The sequence below is a fragment of the Falco rusticolus genome, chromosome 11 (assembly GCF_015220075.1).
Source record: "Falco rusticolus isolate bFalRus1 chromosome 11, bFalRus1.pri, whole genome shotgun sequence".
NCBI classification, from domain to species: domain Eukaryota; kingdom Metazoa; phylum Chordata; class Aves; order Falconiformes; family Falconidae; genus Falco; species Falco rusticolus.
Genome location: NC_051197.1, coordinates 30,173,629 through 30,189,923, shown reverse-complemented (window position 1 = coordinate 30,189,923; position 16,295 = coordinate 30,173,629). Strand labels below are relative to the sequence as shown.

General features: G+C 45.3%; 1 protein-coding gene across 10 annotated transcripts in view; it reads left to right on the top strand.

The window, feature by feature from the left end:
- The window catches only part of RABGAP1L (RAB GTPase activating protein 1 like), a 262,694-nt gene that overhangs the window by 229,625 nt on the left and 16,774 nt on the right, over positions 1-16,295 (top strand). For 9 of the 10 annotated variants that reach the window (XM_037404169.1, XM_037404168.1, XM_037404172.1 and 6 more), the window contains one exon: positions 13,544-13,636. In XM_037404169.1, coding sequence (XP_037260066.1) covers positions 13,544-13,636 — 93 coding nt within the window. Of the gene's footprint in view, positions 1-13,543; positions 13,637-13,917; positions 14,832-16,295 lie in introns of those variants that run through there. The other variant, XM_037404173.1, reaches the window with a different exon arrangement.

Genomic DNA, 16,295 nt, shown 5'->3' with positions numbered 1-16,295 from the left:
CATCACTCATTTGTTATTCAATATGAAAAGTAATAATCGGTACTAAAATACCTTCAACTATTTATATTGCATCGCATTTGTTTTCAGCTGTCTTAAACCTTCAATGCGCAGCACATTTTTGCTGCTGCCTGTTATTAAGTGGAGTAGAAACCATCAAAGGTGAAGCCGTAGCCTGTGGTATCTGTGCAGAAAACATGGCATTTGGGGAGTGGGAGGGCAGGAGGGGCAGCTCCCCACTCCGTGAGAAGCCCTCAGGTGCTGCTGCATTGCGCCAAGCACTGGTCTTCGGTATCGCACCAGTGCACATCAGCCCAGTGGTTTCCCTGTTTGGCATCCAGGTTCAGTTGCATGGAAATGGGAGAGCTGGTTCATCCTGCCTGTGCCTTCACAGAGGTTACATCTTTCAGCTATTGAAGCTTCTCTCTTTCATCCAACTTTATTCCAGTAGCATTTTTTGAAAATTAAGAACTATTAAATGCTGTTCTGGAAAAGCATCCAGCTCTCACTGGGGTGTAACAGGAGGTGGGAAAGGTATCATTTTCCATGGTAATCTCTCGCTGTTCAAAATCTCGTTTAGATTCTTTCTGGTTTCTGCTTCCCATCTTGGATCCGGCATGTGGTTTTGTACCCGGGTACAGCATTCTGCACCGTTACTTATTTTATCCCTGTGAAGGTACTTGCATGCTGCGACCAGCTCAGCTGTCCGTGCTGTCTTGTGCAAACTGAGGAGCTTGTGCTCTTAAATCTCCTGCTGCGAGGCATTTACACCCTGCGCAGCACAGTGGCTCTGCTCCGCATCCTCTTAATTTTTTATTTTTTTTCGCCCGACTGCATCTTCCAGGCCTAGATGCAGTATTCCAGTATTGGTCTCACTGGCAATCCAGGATTAAAACTTCCCTAGTCACCTTGCTTTTTCCTATCCTTGTACATACCAGGGCTCCCATTAGCCGTTCTGCCGCAGCCCAACTCCGCGTTTGCTCGCTGCAGCTTCTCCCCATACCAGTGTTTGCTCCCAGCCCCACGCTGTGCTGTGTGGCCTCCTGCGTGGGGCCGGTGCAGCTTCCCTGTGGGGCTGCTGTTATGAATGGCACTGATACAATTAAAAATTAGAAGTGGGGGGAAAAAAAAAGCATATTTCTGAAGGATTATTTTGGTCCGCTTGCCATCGAGGAGTGAGACAAGAGGGAGAGCCAGGTCAATGGCTGGCATTCACAGCACATGCCTCTCATTCCCCCCCATCCCTGGTTCTTCCCAGAGAGCAGAAAAAATACCAAACTTTTGGAAAAGTCTGAACGGTGTTTTCCTGGGGCTGAGCCCACCTCTTCATGGGATTCGACCCCAGCTGGAGGTCTGTGGCTCTGTGCTGTAGGTAAGCCCTGCGTCCTTTTGGTCTGGAGTCGGCACAGCGGTGTGTTTCATGCGAGTATGCTGTTTCCAGGAAGTCAAATATATGTCTGCAATTTTCTGGCCCTTCTTCTTGTTCTTTACAGCTCTTTCTATCCATGTGTCATCTGCAGATTTTATTAGCAGGACTGTATTTTTCACTTCCAGGCCACTGTACTGTTTGATAGTGCTGGATCTTTTATGAGTCCCAGAAGACAGCCTTTAGAATGTCATTAACCAAAAATGAAAAATGTTATTGAATAATGATTCCCTTTGACAATGGCTTTTTGACCCATTTCCTAAGCTTTTTAATTCATGCTTTAAGGCTATCGGATACTCTTCTGGGGGTTTTGTTGGTTTGTTTTTTTTTTAATACAACTATCATGTAGTCGTGAAGCCAGAGCTAGAGAAGACTTACAACTGTAAAGTTACTTTTATCAATCAGTCCTGTGAATAAAGAATGAAATAGGAACTACAGTTTATAGAATTATGTTGCTGTGGAGCCAGTTCCGTGCCTTAGCTGCACACTCACCAGCTCTGCAGAGCGTGGGTTTCAGCCAAGTCCGCCGGGTGGTTTGATTTGTGATACTTAAATACTGGGAACACAGGATTTTCTTCTGGTCTGCATGAATCTCTGCTGGTTTAAGCTTTACAAAACTCAAGAATTTAAATTTTTGTCTTCTGCTTTTAGTTTTAGTTATTTTTTACTTGTTCCAAATTAATATGTTATATTAAGTTTTTGTTTGTTTTCTCTTTTCTTCATGTTTGAAAGCATTCCTTATTGCTGCTCTCTTATTGTCATTGGATCCAGAAGGAATTATTTAAGCAATGTTTCAAATAGACATTTTATAAATAAGAACAGAATCTTTGTGATTAAACATTCAAAAGCGGAACATCTCAGTATTTTGGAGCTTCCTCATTTTCTTCTTAAAAGGAATTTCAGGAAAATTGATGCAAGTTTTTCTGGACACTTGAGAAACTGTGCTTCTGTTAGTGTCACTGTGTTAAAAGCCCATTTGGGAGCAGAAATTTGAAAAAAGTTTCTAGACATTATTGGTTCTATAGATCTTTAGTTTTAATTACCTTGAATGTGTTGGGTATCAGCATGGAGCTTTGCAATTAAAGAAGAGCCAGGTGGTGAGTTACTTTGTGAGGCCATATTTCAACATTTAAATGCAGAAATGGTTAAATTAGAATAAAGAACCCACAGGTGAGGTAGGTCAGGTGTGACTGATACAGCCACTTCGTACCTGTTAGATACAGTAGTCATCATATTAAGATGAGAAAATGAAGTGGGTCAAACGAGACATGTGAAGCTCCTGAACTCTAAGCCTTCAGCTTTCTTCCCTCCCTTGCCTTTTCTCGTGGATTGCCATTAATGTAACACGTAACACCTTAGTAAAGCTATATACAAACCCAAAAGCTTTGTTGTGTACTCATAGCAAATGCAAAGTTTGCGTATTTATGGGTGTTCTGTCAGTGTCTCCGTGATCGGTAGTCACCAACTTTGAAAGGAGTGCTAAAACTAGATGAAAAGGTAGTTAATCCCTTTTTTCTTAATTTCTAATTACTTAATTACTTTGTAATTTCTTAATTACTAGAAAATGGATTAGAAAGTTTGAGTAGGTGAATGTGGTGGTTAAAAATATTCTGTCTTCATTGCCTACAACTATTTTCATTCTTTTTGAACCTGATTCTTGGAGGAATTTGGCATAAAGACAGTGCTGAGGTTGGAACAATGTAGTTTGGTGGGTTTTATCTTGTTCAGTTGGTGCTTTCTTGCACCATTCAATACACACATTTTTTTCTTTGTTGCTTCCTTCTAGCTGTGTCAACATGAACTCACAAAGAAAAAAAGCCACCCGTGTTGGCTGGGGTGCTGGTTACGCTGGTCGCTGAGGGTTTAAAGCCGTAGGCTTGTCTTTTGTGCTGAGAAAAATCCAGATGGCTTGATTTCAGAGTCATGGGTTAGCTCTGCCAAGACAAAGCTCGGTGTGTATACACAGCGTTGCACTTTTGCTACAAGGTAGACTCACCAAAGTAATCCCCAGTTACGGTACCGTGGTACGAGGTACTATATTTGTTTGTCCTTCACCTTGGAGATCACAGAAGCTGAGTGCTTAGGCAAGAACAAGCACACAGTGATCACCCACACTCAGGTTGAACTTCCAGAGCAGGTCAGGCAATACTGGAACAGGGTAACAGGAATTCAGTTATCCCAGAAGTGGGGGCCTCATTCTTTCCATGGCCAGAGGAATGGGAAATGGAATAGACAGACCTGGGACAGAGAGCTCAGAAAAAAACAGAAGAGAAGGGCCGGCTGGCTTCTCTGCTGCTGGTACCCGGGGGTTGAAAATGGTGGGAGCCAGATGCTGCTGCTAATACTAGCTGGCTTCCTTTTCCACAAGGAGTAGCTGTTCTCCCTCTGTGGGAGCCCTTTCTGTTGTAGACCTCCCTTCAGTGGCAGCAGGGGCTTGGCTTGCCAGCTGCGGCTGGTGGCATGGCCACGCTTCAGCTACTGCCCTCAGCCCCTCCTGCCTGACGCCAACTTATTGCTTTTGTCGGTGCTTAAGATGCTCGTGGGATTTTCCATGCGAGATGATACAGCAGAAGGTCTCGAGTTCACCAGTAATCGGTTAGCTTGACAGGGTCTCGGCTAGACGTAAAGGATGAGCATCGGTCTCCACGTGGGTGAAGTGGCACGCTCAGCCGGCGGTGCTAGCGGTGGGGTGGGGCCATAGCTGGGCCAGCGGAGACCACAGAAGGTTGAAAAACCCAAAAAGCAGCCTTGTGTATACAGGTGTGCGAATCGGTGCGCCTGCTCTGTATCTCTTGGGGCTGACGTGTGGTGCTGCTGCGCGCTCCCATCCCCAGGGGTGCTCCCCAGCAGCCCCTTACTCTACAGGGATGGCTGGCTGGTGTTCCTAAACTGCTGGCCAACCTTCCTCCAGTTACCCGCCAGATCCGTGCCGAGGTGTTTCGCCAGTACCACAGTGACTGAAAGGTGCAAGTATGGCAAAACCCGAAGCCTTATTACAGGCAAAGAGGAAATCTCAGCAGGTGAAGGATTAGAGAGAGAACAGAGGAGAGCAAGGATTCATTACTGCACTAAGATGCTGTTCCGTGCCTCAGCGAGCGTTTCTGATACCTTGGAAGTTGGACACTGTCCCACTTGTTTTCAAAATGCTGATCGTCTAATGTGCGGTTTTAAAGAATTTATTTATTTATTTTACTTTGGGGTTTTAGCAGTTGTGTTTATGGAGCTGGGCAAGCAGAAAAAAAGCAGGGCTTTTGAGAAGATATGGTAACAGCGTTAGTTGCTGAAATAAAGATAAAAGTATTTTATATAACAAGGGACTGTGGAGCCCTGAATGTAAGTATGTAATGGTTCAGCTGTTATATAGAAAATGTATATATTTTTTGTTAATGGCATAATGCACTGATAGGGAATTGCTCTTAGTAACTTGGGAGTTTGAAATACTTAAAGTAATGAAAGGTGTTTTAGCATCAAGGGCCTCACCACACATCAGAGAAGCCTGATGGTGATTTTAAAGATGCCAATTTAAAGTGTGACAGCAATACAGTTTTCTTGATGCTGTGACACAGAATTGATCTAAAATAATATTAACACATAGAACGTGTGTTCAAGGAGTACGTGAGGCTCTTTACTGGTGAATATAGCTCTACCTGGCCGTAGGGTTCAGTTATGCTCTAACACCCATCCTCCATCTCAGGAGGGAGAATTTTTTTTTTTTTTTTAATCTTGTGCTGGGCATGGAGTGTGACAGGAGCCAAGACGTGGCTCGGTAACTCAGCAGTCAGGATCTAGCCTGGCAGACACCGGTCCCAGGTTTCGCCACCCTCCTGGCAGGTTTCAGAAGACACACTCAGCTGGGGGTTTATTAGCTGGAAGCTGTGGACCCTGCGAACTAAATACATTCAACATGCCAGGTTTTACAGCCTTGATAATACCAATATTTTGGACTTGGCTACTGATCAGTTGCTAGCCATGTGTCAGTACTTTTCCTTAAGTGTGCTTGTGGGGTAGGTCTGTGTTAGTACCAGGATAAACAAGGTTGGAAAGTGAACCTGAGGTGGTTTCTTTGCTTAGTGGTACAAGAAAATCACCGGGGACTTCTGAATTTCTGATGGTGTTGTCCCAGGGATGGTGGAGAAGGCTGCGCTTGCCTTCCTGCTCGCCCTTCTCTTCTGCTGCTGTGATGTGCCAAGCAGTACAACCAAAGCTTTAAAATTATTGTGGGCATGGGTTAGATATAAATCAAAATGAATTATGTACCTCTGAATGGGGGGAGCCGAGGGCTGGATTTTGCATAGTCACTGAGGAGATACAGGAAACCCTTCACACCAAGTCCTGTATACCAAAAGGTGTAAGAAAGACACAAAATCCCCTGGAACTCTTACGTTAGGAGGTGCCAACCAATGAATAAATTCTGTGCTGGAAAAATGGCTGGTGATCATAGTAACTGTGTTACCCAGAGCAGGGCCTTGTCCCAGGCGGCTGGTCAGTGTCAGTTCCCCAGTTACCTGGTCCTAATCTGTGGCCTCGGGATAGATACGCAGTCTCATTTAGCCTATATAGTCGTTTGTGACAGAGATCTCATTGCTCAGGCATTCTTTGAGTTATGTCGAATAATAAAAATGACCTGTACACAGATATTTTCCATCTAGAATGTTCCAAATATTGGTATCCTTAACCACAGTATTCCTGTTGACCAGAGCCAATTTAAATGCAAAATAGGTGCTTGCTGACAAAGTGGATATAGCTGTTTCCTTTCACGGTGTGCAGCTCAATATTAAAGCCCTTATCTGTACGCGTGAGAGGAAGCACTGTTTGTCTGGCTGAGCTGCTAGACATCAGCTGCAAGGATAGAAAATAATCAGCCATTTCCAAGCACTGCTTTTAAGCCACTCGGGGTGTCTCTTTTTCGCTAAAACAAATAGAGTTGAAGTGGATAATAAGCCCTCCATATCTCAAAGTGAAAATGAATTTTTGAATGCTGAAAACCGTTTTGAGGATCTGAAAAGGAGTGTTTTGAAGAATCTGTGCCGCAAGGCAGAACATCCTCTCCTTGAGCCTTTTTGGTTGTTTTTTTTTTCCCCGATGCAGATTCCCCTGCAGTCAATAGATGCGCGTCTCGAACATGAGCACTGTGGTGAGTGCAGAAGTACACACCGCTGTTTAGAGCTACAGTCCAGGGAATCTGAATTTTGTTCTGTTTTCCTGAGTTGCTGCTGGATTGCTGTACAGTGAGGCTGATTGAGGTCCGTTCGGTCTCCGCTTACTCTTTAAACTTGGTTAGCTGCATTGCTAGCTGAGCCTAACTAAGCAGATATTTCAAACAGCGGGGCTATGGAAAAATAATGGGGTTTGCCAGGTTCAGCAGGTTTCGATGAACGGAAATATGTTGTAGAGATTAAAAACTGACAGAAGGATCTGGTGTTGGAAACCATCCAGCATCACTGGCTGCGTGGCTGCTGCCGTTCTGAATCACAGTAGAGCGTGCAGGTATGCTATAGATTTTGCAACCTGCCTTTACCTTCTTCTTGTAAATTCCTGTGGGTGTCTAAATTGCAGTTGAGATCTTTTGATAATGGACTTACATGGAAGAATTAAATAAAAATAAAAATTCACAGCAAAGCTGGTTTCCTTTGCCTCCAGCCAGCTTTCAGATTGGATTTGTGTTATCCTGAAGACTTTCTTCAGGAGGTCTTACACCTACAGAGCTGGCAACGAGGTGACTTGCAGAGGGAAGAAGACTCTCCCCCTACAAGGAAAGAATACTTAGGTGTGCTGGTGTGGAGCAATCTGCTTTGCTGAAGTAAAAAGAGCATTTCTGTTAGTTCTTTTTTCCAATCGTGAGGTGGAAGAGAAATGCTGTTCTGTGCAGGCACTCAGACAGGCACGCACTGAGCAGACGATCTCTCCAACACAATATACATTTCCAAGGAATTTGAGGGAACATCTTCCTGCCAACATAGACGGTAAAATAGCATCTGACATTTGGGGCTTTTATTGTGCTGCATGCAGCGTGCGAGCTCAAGGGAAATAACGGCACCATGGACCCACCTGTATCCACGGCGCTGAGAGGTGGCTCGTCAGCCCCAGCACGGCAGTTTGTGCTGCAGGCTTGCCCGGAGCCAGGCTGCAGTGAGGACCCTGCTGGAGTCAGATGATGTCTGAGAGGCTGCTTCACAAAACTTAACCGCTCACCTCGCCCCAAAACCAGGGGTTAGATGTTTAATGAGATTTAAGGTGTGGTTTAGAGTGGGGGATGTCTGGATCCTGACTGCGATGCTGCAGCTAGGTGAAACACTGATGAGGGCTGTTCCACTTGATTCAAACCTGCGGTGAAACAGCTTGTGATCAGCAAGCCCTTCACCGCACGGTGACAGAAAGAGAAATGGGAATTCTTCAAGCTATGCTACAGCTTGTGATTTTTCTTTAGGTAACAGCTGATTTTAATCCCTGCATTTTTTTCTGCAAATTATGCTGCAGATTTTCTTCTCTGTGGACTACCCATCACCAAGAGAGGTTTGTGAGGAATTAAGATTTCCCCTTTTTCCTCCCAGATCTCATGCTTGTGGCTAATACCTCATTGGAGGTACAGTTGTTCGGGTTGTATGGCATAATACCTAAATATGACATCCGCTCACCCCCTTTAAAGTCTAATCCAAGAGACGAGTCTGTTGTGTCAACATGTTACTGTGGGGTTTGTTCTTTCTTTTTCATTCCTGCATCTCTCAAAAAGAAAAATGAATTGCTTACCAACTTCTGGATTTTACTCCCAGTGACCGATATCACAGGATACTTCATCATGCCTTTGGGCAACCACTTTTTAGGAAAAGGAGGATACAGTTACCCATAGCAATGACTGCACAGAGCAGCAGAGCACTGAGTCAGTTTCTTCGTATGCTTTTGTTACATTAAAGCCTTAATTTGGCCTAATTAAGTGTTTAAATGGAGCTATATTATCCTTCTTTGAACCTGATTTAGTTGTCTTTTAAATGTGGAGTATTAACTGGAACAAAAAGATACAGCTTTTGAGTGTGAACTAAGATGATGCGTGGGATCTGAAATTGTTGCTAACCTGCTGAGGTTCCGTTTAAAGCTCACTGTCTTCACAGGACACACTTCACAGAGCCAAGTGTAATTTTGAAATTCACTTGCTTTTAGCGTTGTTTTAAATCAGTGTGAAGACACCTAAGTATGCACAAGCATAACTTGGGTCTCCTCAAGAGGGGCAGACGTGGCAGGGGTTTAGTGAGAGCCTCTTGCAGCTGGGGCTCCTGGCTGTGTGCAAGGGCTGAGCTGAGCCCGAGTGAGCTGGAGCTGGTCCTCTCGCCTCTGAGCCGGGCTCCTGGGCATCACACGTGCTTGGAAATGGTCCTGCTTTGCAGCAGTGAGAAGAGTCTGGGCTTATCATGGGGACCGCAGCCTGGGGTGTGTGTGTGATGGATGAATAAAAGAGAAGCTGGGCTGCAGCCAGTGGCTGTGGCTGCTGTGGGTGCTCGCCCAAAGCAAGCTTGGCAGTCTCCTGCATCGGTCACCAGCACACAGTGCAACCCTGCCTTTGGAGGGATGCAGGTCCCTCACCTCAGTCTTGAAATACCAAGCAAATCCATCACCAGTGAAACAGAAAATTAAGTCACCTTCTTCAAAGAATGGGAAAGGAAAGCATTGCGTGTTTGGCTAATTGGTTTTTTTTCTTTTTTTTTTTAACTTGCACATTGAGGTGAGAGCTACAGAGGAAAATGTACAGAGTGCAGAGATCACAGGATGCTGGCTACATTGTTGGTGTGGTGGTACAGTATATTTTTGGAGTGTTTATGCAGTGCTAGATAGAGAAGTGGGAATCTGGGAGATACTGTGTTCAGCCTGTCATTGTGGCAGTGCTGGAAATCAGAAATCAGGTAATAGGATTTTCCTGTCTGGATCAGCCCCTGGCTGTCTTCAGTATGTTCAGGAAATCACTTTACATCCCTGCTTCCATTTCCTTGGCTGTCAAATGAACATAATGATAACTGCCTCCTCTGAGTGCTCATGCTTCATTACAGCAATAAAACATTTGGGGGGAAGGAGTCATAGGTGTGTGATTTATTAATCCAGCAAGGTCAGGCTGAACTGTCTGTAAACAGCGAAAGAAATTGCAAAACGAGGGAGAGGTCTCCTGGAGCTGGGCGGCTGCCGACGCGTGGCACGCTGCCCACGCGCAGGGCTGCAAGGGAAGGTGGAGCAGATCTTCCCAGCCCTGTCTGAGCAGGGGGGCAGCTAAAAACAAAGTAGGTTTGTTTCTCACCTGCCATGTTATCCTCTCACTGCAGTGAGTCCTTTGCACGTTCACTGTAGTAGCCTGTTGGGTTTTTTCAGGAAGAGGTTTTGCTTGTTCAGTTCTTCCGCGTGGATGTTTTATTAAGATGCCCTGCATGGCTTTTTCTCTATGTACGACTAGTTGTGACATGATTTTGTGCTTGAACGTAATAAAATAAAACGAGTCAAGGAGATAAGATACTGAGATAAACAGATGAGAAATGTTTGTAAACCGTAAGAGTCTCCTAAATTTGATAACCATCAGTTCTAACCAATATACCCAACGGTGCTAAAGAAAGAAGAAATCAATACTGCAGAAGCTTTTACAGAAAATTTATGAGCACACTCTGTGCAGGATCAGTCCATGAAGATTGAAGCATAGCTAGCACTATGCACTTATGAAAGGGCTTACAGAGAAGTCCCTTGTTGAATTCACAAACTGTTCCAGGGAATTAAATTGGGGAATATGGAAATGGGCTTTTTAATTAATTTATTTATTTATTTATTTATTTATTTATTTATTAGTGTATACTCAGAAGAAGAAAATGCTGGAATAAATTATCAAGCTCCTTTGAGTAATGTAGCCAAACAGACAGTAACAGTGAAGCATAGTCCCTGCCAAAGTCATTAAGCATATCTGTTCAGGTATCTATTTTATAAGATGGATTAGTATGGACTGGTTTCCTAACAGGAATTTCTCCCCCCTCCCCCCAACTCCTTAAGACAGACTTTCCCTGTGTTTAGGTAACTGCTTTCCAATTAAGGCAAAGTTGTAGCATAAATAGATTTGAACACGCCTAAGTCATGGTACCCTTTCAAAAAGCACAGAAGCAGTTTTCTGGTTGCAACACGATGCTTACACCCTGGTGCTTACACCTTTCATGATTTGATCCCCGATTCCGGTACGATTTACTGTCAGTATTGCCAAGACAGTGTTGCCATGCTGTTTGCTTGTTGAAGAACGTGCCAGGCACGTGAACCTCCCGTCATCCCAAGCCATGGATAGCTCTGGTAGTGGTGAGGGAGGGAGCTTATCCCACACGCAGCCACTGAGGACCCATGTGTCGTCCTCCTCACAGCTATGAATTAGAATTTAAGAAAGTAAAGGAGAACATGTAGGTAAGAAGGGTTGGAGGGATGAATTACCGGGTGTTAAGAAATGGTTGTGAATTGTCAGTGAGTGGAAACAGGGGCTGTGAAGGTGGTGGAGAGCAGAGTTAAATGAAGCAGCTGACTCTTGTTCTCCCCTGCTCATCATACGGTTTTTGATGTGATGTGTTCAGGTTAGCTTCTGGTATTGTCGAGGCAGATGACGAAATGCCAAACAGACTCTGTGCAAGTTAAGTTCTGCCTCATCTTGATACAGAACGCAAGGTGAAACCAGAGAAATAAGGCTGCTCTGAGGCAGCTTAAAAAAATCAATATTTAATGAACGGGCAAGGAGAGCTGCACACCAGTGGCTCGGCCTGGTGAGGGACACCAGTGGCTCGGCCTGGTGAGGGACAGCTGTGGCACAGCGCTCAGCGGAGGCACGGGGGTCATAGCGGTGCTGTATCCCTTTTGCTCTCTTGGTAAGAGTTACTTACTCAGATTATTACCTTTCGGCTGTAGTATGCCTGGATACCCTGGATTGCAGATTCTTGTTCACAAGTCATTTAAGCGAATCTCGTGGTTAAAGCAAAAAGGAGGGTGCTGCTGCCGGCAGCTGCAAAGGTGAAGGCGTTGGTGGGTCCCTGCGATGGTCAGAGGAGGCAGTCCCCAGCACCCAGTGCCAGGCTGAGGGGTGCAGCAGCGCGCACATGACACGGGGGGGTTCCCCTGTGCATGGGGGAATTGCTGGGGGGAAGAGGATTGGGACTGGGTAACTACCTTTGCTTTCCACGCTTTTCTCACTACACCAAAACAATCATGTTTCCCGCTCCTTCAGAGGACAGGGTTCTTACTGAAGTCCTCGTGCAGCTCGCTCTGTGTAATGAGACTTAGTTCTTATGTGTACTTTAAAGTCTTTAGTGAAAAGCATCAAGAATCAGGAAAACGTTTGGTTGAACAGGTCATCTTCTAAGTTACACCTATGTTGCACCTTTTTGCCATACTGTGCCACAGTGTCTCCCTCATCTTTATCTTCCTTTTCTGCTGGTCGCGTACTGGAGCACAAAACTCCACTGCAGCACAGGGCTAGGTTTGGAGGTCGTCCTCTAACACCCCAGCCTGGGAACCTTGATCCGGTTCTCCAAATGAGATCCCAGTAAGCATCATGGAAGGAAGGAATTGATCAGGCTTCGGATGTGTGACTGGTTCACTTCATTTAGAACACCGCTTTGAAATGATTTCTTGCTCTTGAATATTAAGTAACCTGAACAGTTTCAAGTTGGAGCTAAGACCAAACGGGCTGGGCTTGCATCTTGAATGTCGTTCGGTTGAAACATAAAAAAGCATCTCTGATTTAGTCATTTTCCTTTCGTTGTGGTTTGCACCGTTAAGTGTCATGGAATCGAAACTGTTTTGTATGTTTATCCAAGTTGCTTCATGTTTTCATGTTTACCCTTTCTCTTTGCTTTCTTTAGGGGGGTTGGTTTAAGATTTCATCAGGAATTGTGGGCGTTAGTGACCTCTGTGCACGGTGCTTTGCAGACCGTGGGTTTCACGTTTTCTAACCGTACCTCCCAGAAGCTTCTGCAGCAACACTGAGCACTTCCTCGGCCCCTTCCTGTGCTGCAGAGGAAGGAGGTACTGGGCCGAAAACCAGTAAAGGGAAACATAAGCCAAAACTGCATGTAGACATGTATCTCTGCTCATTGGCAGTAGTTTTTTGCCCTAAGGCAAGGTGACAGTGGCATGTCCTCACACCAGGAGTGAGCTAGACACTATCAATATATGCAAGAAGAGCAGATACCTACAGGACAGATCCAGGAAAAGCATATGTTTACGAGTGATGATGGTACATGGCGGTAGGGATCTGCCAGCAGATGACTCGACACTCAGCAGGGCCAGCTTCTTGTGTGCGCTGGGGTAGAGCAATGCCATCAGAGGTCCCCAGAGAGAGACGGGATCACTCACACAGCACTGTGTATCCAATTAAAAGGTGAAAGTAAAGCAGAGGATCTTGGAGCTTTGTTTAAAAGAACACAGGTGTTCTTGGTGTGCCTTGGTTTAAGTTGAAGCTGTGTTTCCCAGAATCGAGCGGTCTGGAACTTGACCTTTCTGCATGGCTGTTTACTGAATTTGCTTGTGATTTGTATGTGGTTGCCTCACTGTTTCCCTGCTGCAGCTGGAGCCAGCACTGCAGCGTCTCCACCTTTGCCAAGCAGAGTCTGCTGGCAGACTTCAGGAGGGCATTGGTCACATTAGACATTAATACTCTTTCAGCAATAAAATCCATTTCTTGGCTCTCCCCCGGGGAATTGTCCGCTTCTTTTGTATGAACGCTCCTTTCTTCTAACCTCACTTTTAACATTTTTCTTGCTAAGGCATTGTTTTGGTGAATCATATGTACCACAGCATATTTTCCTCTTGCTCTCTTGCTCGCTGTTCATGCCTTTTTTTCTTCTTGTTACTCTTACCAAAATGTCTCTGCATCACTCTTGTTTTCCTTTTTTTTCCTTATTTGAGTAACAGCAGTAGGCACAGAAAGATTTCTGTCGATGTGAACTGTACTGGGAAGTGTTTGACATGGCATGCTGAGGAGGGAAGGCGGGGGCAATGGGAAGTGACCGTACTCAGCAGCAGCTTTCCAGCACTTCCTTGGCTTCCTCTTTGCAAGGAGAGTTTTCAGACAGCCTTTCTGGTGCTCCTCTAATCTTTAAATGCATGTTTTCCAAATCTGTTCCACAGGTGCCCACAAAAAAGCTGAAGAAATATGAGAGAGAGTACCAAACAATGCGAGAGAGTCAGCTGCAGCAGGAAGATCCTATGGACAGATACAAGGTACGGGGAGATGCTATGTGGGAACCTGTTTCATTGCCCGAGTCCCATGGGGAGTGACCCGGTTCCGGCGGCGAAGCAGGGGTGCGTGTACTGCGCTCACCTCTCTGGGATATGCTGATGCAGACCGTAGGGAAGTTAGGTGGCAGGTGAAACTCATCCCCTTTCTTGAACAAGCACTTGGAACACTTGGATTTAGTGTTTTTTCCGTGAATATTTCAATCACAATTTGCAACTCTCAAGACGTCTGCAAGTAGCCACATATAATATTTTTCTTCTTTCAGTTTATATGTTTGTAGGTAACTCTCCTGCTGTTGCACTTTTACGGGAGATCTTCATGAGACGCAGAAACAAAGGGTGATTCTCAGCTACAGACACAAAAAGGAGAAAATACACATTGTTCTAGCCCAAGCTGTGTGCAGTGGCATCCACAGAGACTTTTGGAAGATGAACTCTTCCTTGACTGATGCGATCCTTGCTATTCGGCTCTGTTTATACCAAACATTAGTCGTTTTTTGTTAACATAGTGCCTAGTACAGTGGCACCCAGAGCTCTCCTGGGGTCCCAATGGACTACTGCAATAGAATAAGTAGTGATAAATATCCTGCTTTAAAGCAGCAGATAAATAAAGGTTCACTTATTAATAAGATAGCTTGATAGTTCACTGAAAAAGAATAGTTCTTCAATTTTGGGTCCACATTGCTTATCTTTCCAATGTATTTGCATTTATTGTCATAGCTGCATTCTGTTGCCATAGATTTTTGTGTAGTGGAGGCGCTGCCTCTAGGCATAGATTTCACTTAGAGTTCAGGATCCATTTATTGCTTACCCTGTTTTGAAAAACTGAGTTTTCTTTAGGTGAAGCTGCCAGAGATGAAGCACTTTACTGCCCGTTGCCCGGTTAGCTGGGAACTGACATTGCTTACATGTACCAGTACTGTTTTCCTGCTGTACTTCATTGTGCCTTAATATGTTAAGTGACATTGCAGTTGGTACAGGGTCTGCCAGGAGTGTGGGGCAGTAAATAATCATACAGGGTGCAACAGGTTTATGTGGTCTGTGAATATAAGGTAAGTGCACCATGTTCAGAAAACCGCAGTATGAAAATCTGTAGTGAAAGACGATGCCGTAATTCATAAATGTGACAAGACAGTTACAGGTACAGAGAAAGTAAAACTGACCTTTTTTTTAAAAAAAAAAAAGCATTTACCTGTGAAAAATGGTGTTTGGAGTGTAGTTCTTTTGATGTTAAAGGGTGTAGATTTTATTGTTTGTGAGAACTGGGACTGCTGTAGCAGCCGAGAGCCAGTAGTATGGCCTATTTAGAAAAAACCACAACATGCTGATGATTAACTTCTGACTAAGTATTTTTCCAGCGGTTCACTTACAGTATTGTGGAATTAAAATAATACTTAGAAAACAAATAAGGGTTCTTTAAAGCTCTGTGGAAGCATATTAAATAGTTAATCTTGGGTGGTGGACAGTGAATAACATTATCCCCAAGCTGCAGATGAGGATGCAGAAAGTGACTCTTTGGCCACTGTTTATGTGAGTCACTGTCACAGTCAAGATCACACCTGGGGTTTTGGTTTGCACTTTTGAAACTTGCTGCGTGATTATTTTTTTTTATGAAGGGGGAGTGAGTCTCATCCTCTTAGCGATGCTGTGATTAGAGAGAGTCCCCACAAATCCTTCAGCTGATGAGTATCATGGAGAATTGCTTGTAAGTGCTCTCTGTTCCTTTTCTTGCTTTTTCGATTTTATTAGTGTCTCCAGCTGAGGCTGGTAGGAATCGACATTTCAAGGGTTTCCAAAGGGCAGCAGGAAACGCAGGCTGTGTGGGTCCTTGCAGGCAGAAAGTGGAGAGCCAACTTTGATTGCCCCTCAAACAATCACTCCGCAGCCCGTGTGTTTAGAAACGCCTTTCATTTTGGCAGCCGCAGAGCTAGACTTTGCCCAGCCAGCCTTGGCTTGGGAAAAGACCCGAGTCTGCACTGCCGAGGAGCCAGCGTTGCCTCTGAGCGCGGCGCTGCTGTCCGCTCCCTCTGCCCCGTGCGCTCTGTGTGGGCTGTGCCCTCGGGACCTTCATCGGTGTCATTTTTACAGTTTCTCTTCCCAAAACAAAGCGAGTTCTTGGTTTACCGCCCAGGGTGGGGATGGTTCTTGGATGGGATCACTGGAGTGGAGATCCCTGCAGAAATATTCCTTTTATAGGTCAAGAAGGAAATGGACTTTCAGCCTGTTGGTAGTATTTAGTTGTAGTTGTTAGAGGTTTTGTTGTTTGCAGCATGTTTTGGTTTTTATTGCCAATAGCCGTTTGTCAGGACCATAGAGACGCACTTCGGAGTTGAAGGATGTCTTGAGTAAGACACCTCGGTGTGACCTGCCCTCGGTGGAAATGGCTGGATGGACTGTTGAGAGAGTAGGAGATGTGCCGCGCACAGCGCCAGGGGTGAGCAGCCGCTGCAGTGGCGGTGGGGCTGCTGCTGCGTTGCTGCCTCCTCCTCCTGGTCCATCCCCACTGCGCTGCGAGTGCTGCGGGGGGAACGTGCGGGAGCCACTGCAGCTCTCGCGTGTGGGACTGTCACCTGGGCATCCCAGGGAGACCAGGACTGAACCAGAGCAGTGTGCGGGCACAGTGCGTGGCTTCCCCTCCTCCGCA